Genomic DNA, 406 nt, shown 5'->3' with positions numbered 1-406 from the left:
TGTGAATTACTATTATATTAAGTGTGAAGTTAGGGCTTGTTTTATAACTATGGAATATTCAAAGAGTAACCTCTTTTGCAGGATTTGTCAAAGTGGTTTTGTATGCTGTGTTCATGATCATCATGATTAGAATACATACATTCCCACTGTTCATCATAAGACCCATGTACCTGACCATGAGGTAAGTTGCTTTAGAGAAAGAAAAAAAAGTTGTAATGCCTTCACAATATTGAAGCCTCCATGATTCAGTATCAAAGGTGAATATTGGTTCAGTGGAAGACATATTTTCCTGTTTTTGAGTCATGTTAGTTTAACTGTTTTTGACTGCATTTTGTCCAAATTCCACTGTATTAAGATTTAGAGTGGAGACTGATAAGTCATACATTGTAGCTGTTAATAGTATAGA

At 33.3% G+C, this 406-nt stretch overlaps 1 protein-coding gene across 1 annotated transcript in view; it reads left to right on the top strand.

Moving 5' to 3' along the window:
* Positions 1–406, top strand: part of LOC119581759 (E3 ubiquitin-protein ligase synoviolin B-like) — a 12,763-nt gene that overhangs the window by 3,855 nt on the left and 8,502 nt on the right. The window contains exon 5 of the mRNA XM_037929892.1: positions 82–181. Within this exon, the coding sequence (XP_037785820.1) occupies positions 82–181 (100 nt within the window). The remainder of the gene's footprint in view (positions 1–81; positions 182–406) is intronic.

The sequence above is a fragment of the Penaeus monodon genome, chromosome 15 (assembly GCF_015228065.2).
Source record: "Penaeus monodon isolate SGIC_2016 chromosome 15, NSTDA_Pmon_1, whole genome shotgun sequence".
Lineage (NCBI taxonomy): Eukaryota > Metazoa > Arthropoda > Malacostraca > Decapoda > Penaeidae > Penaeus > Penaeus monodon.
The sequence above is the reverse complement of the archived record's forward strand: the minus strand, read 5'-3'. Positions and strand labels throughout refer to the sequence as shown.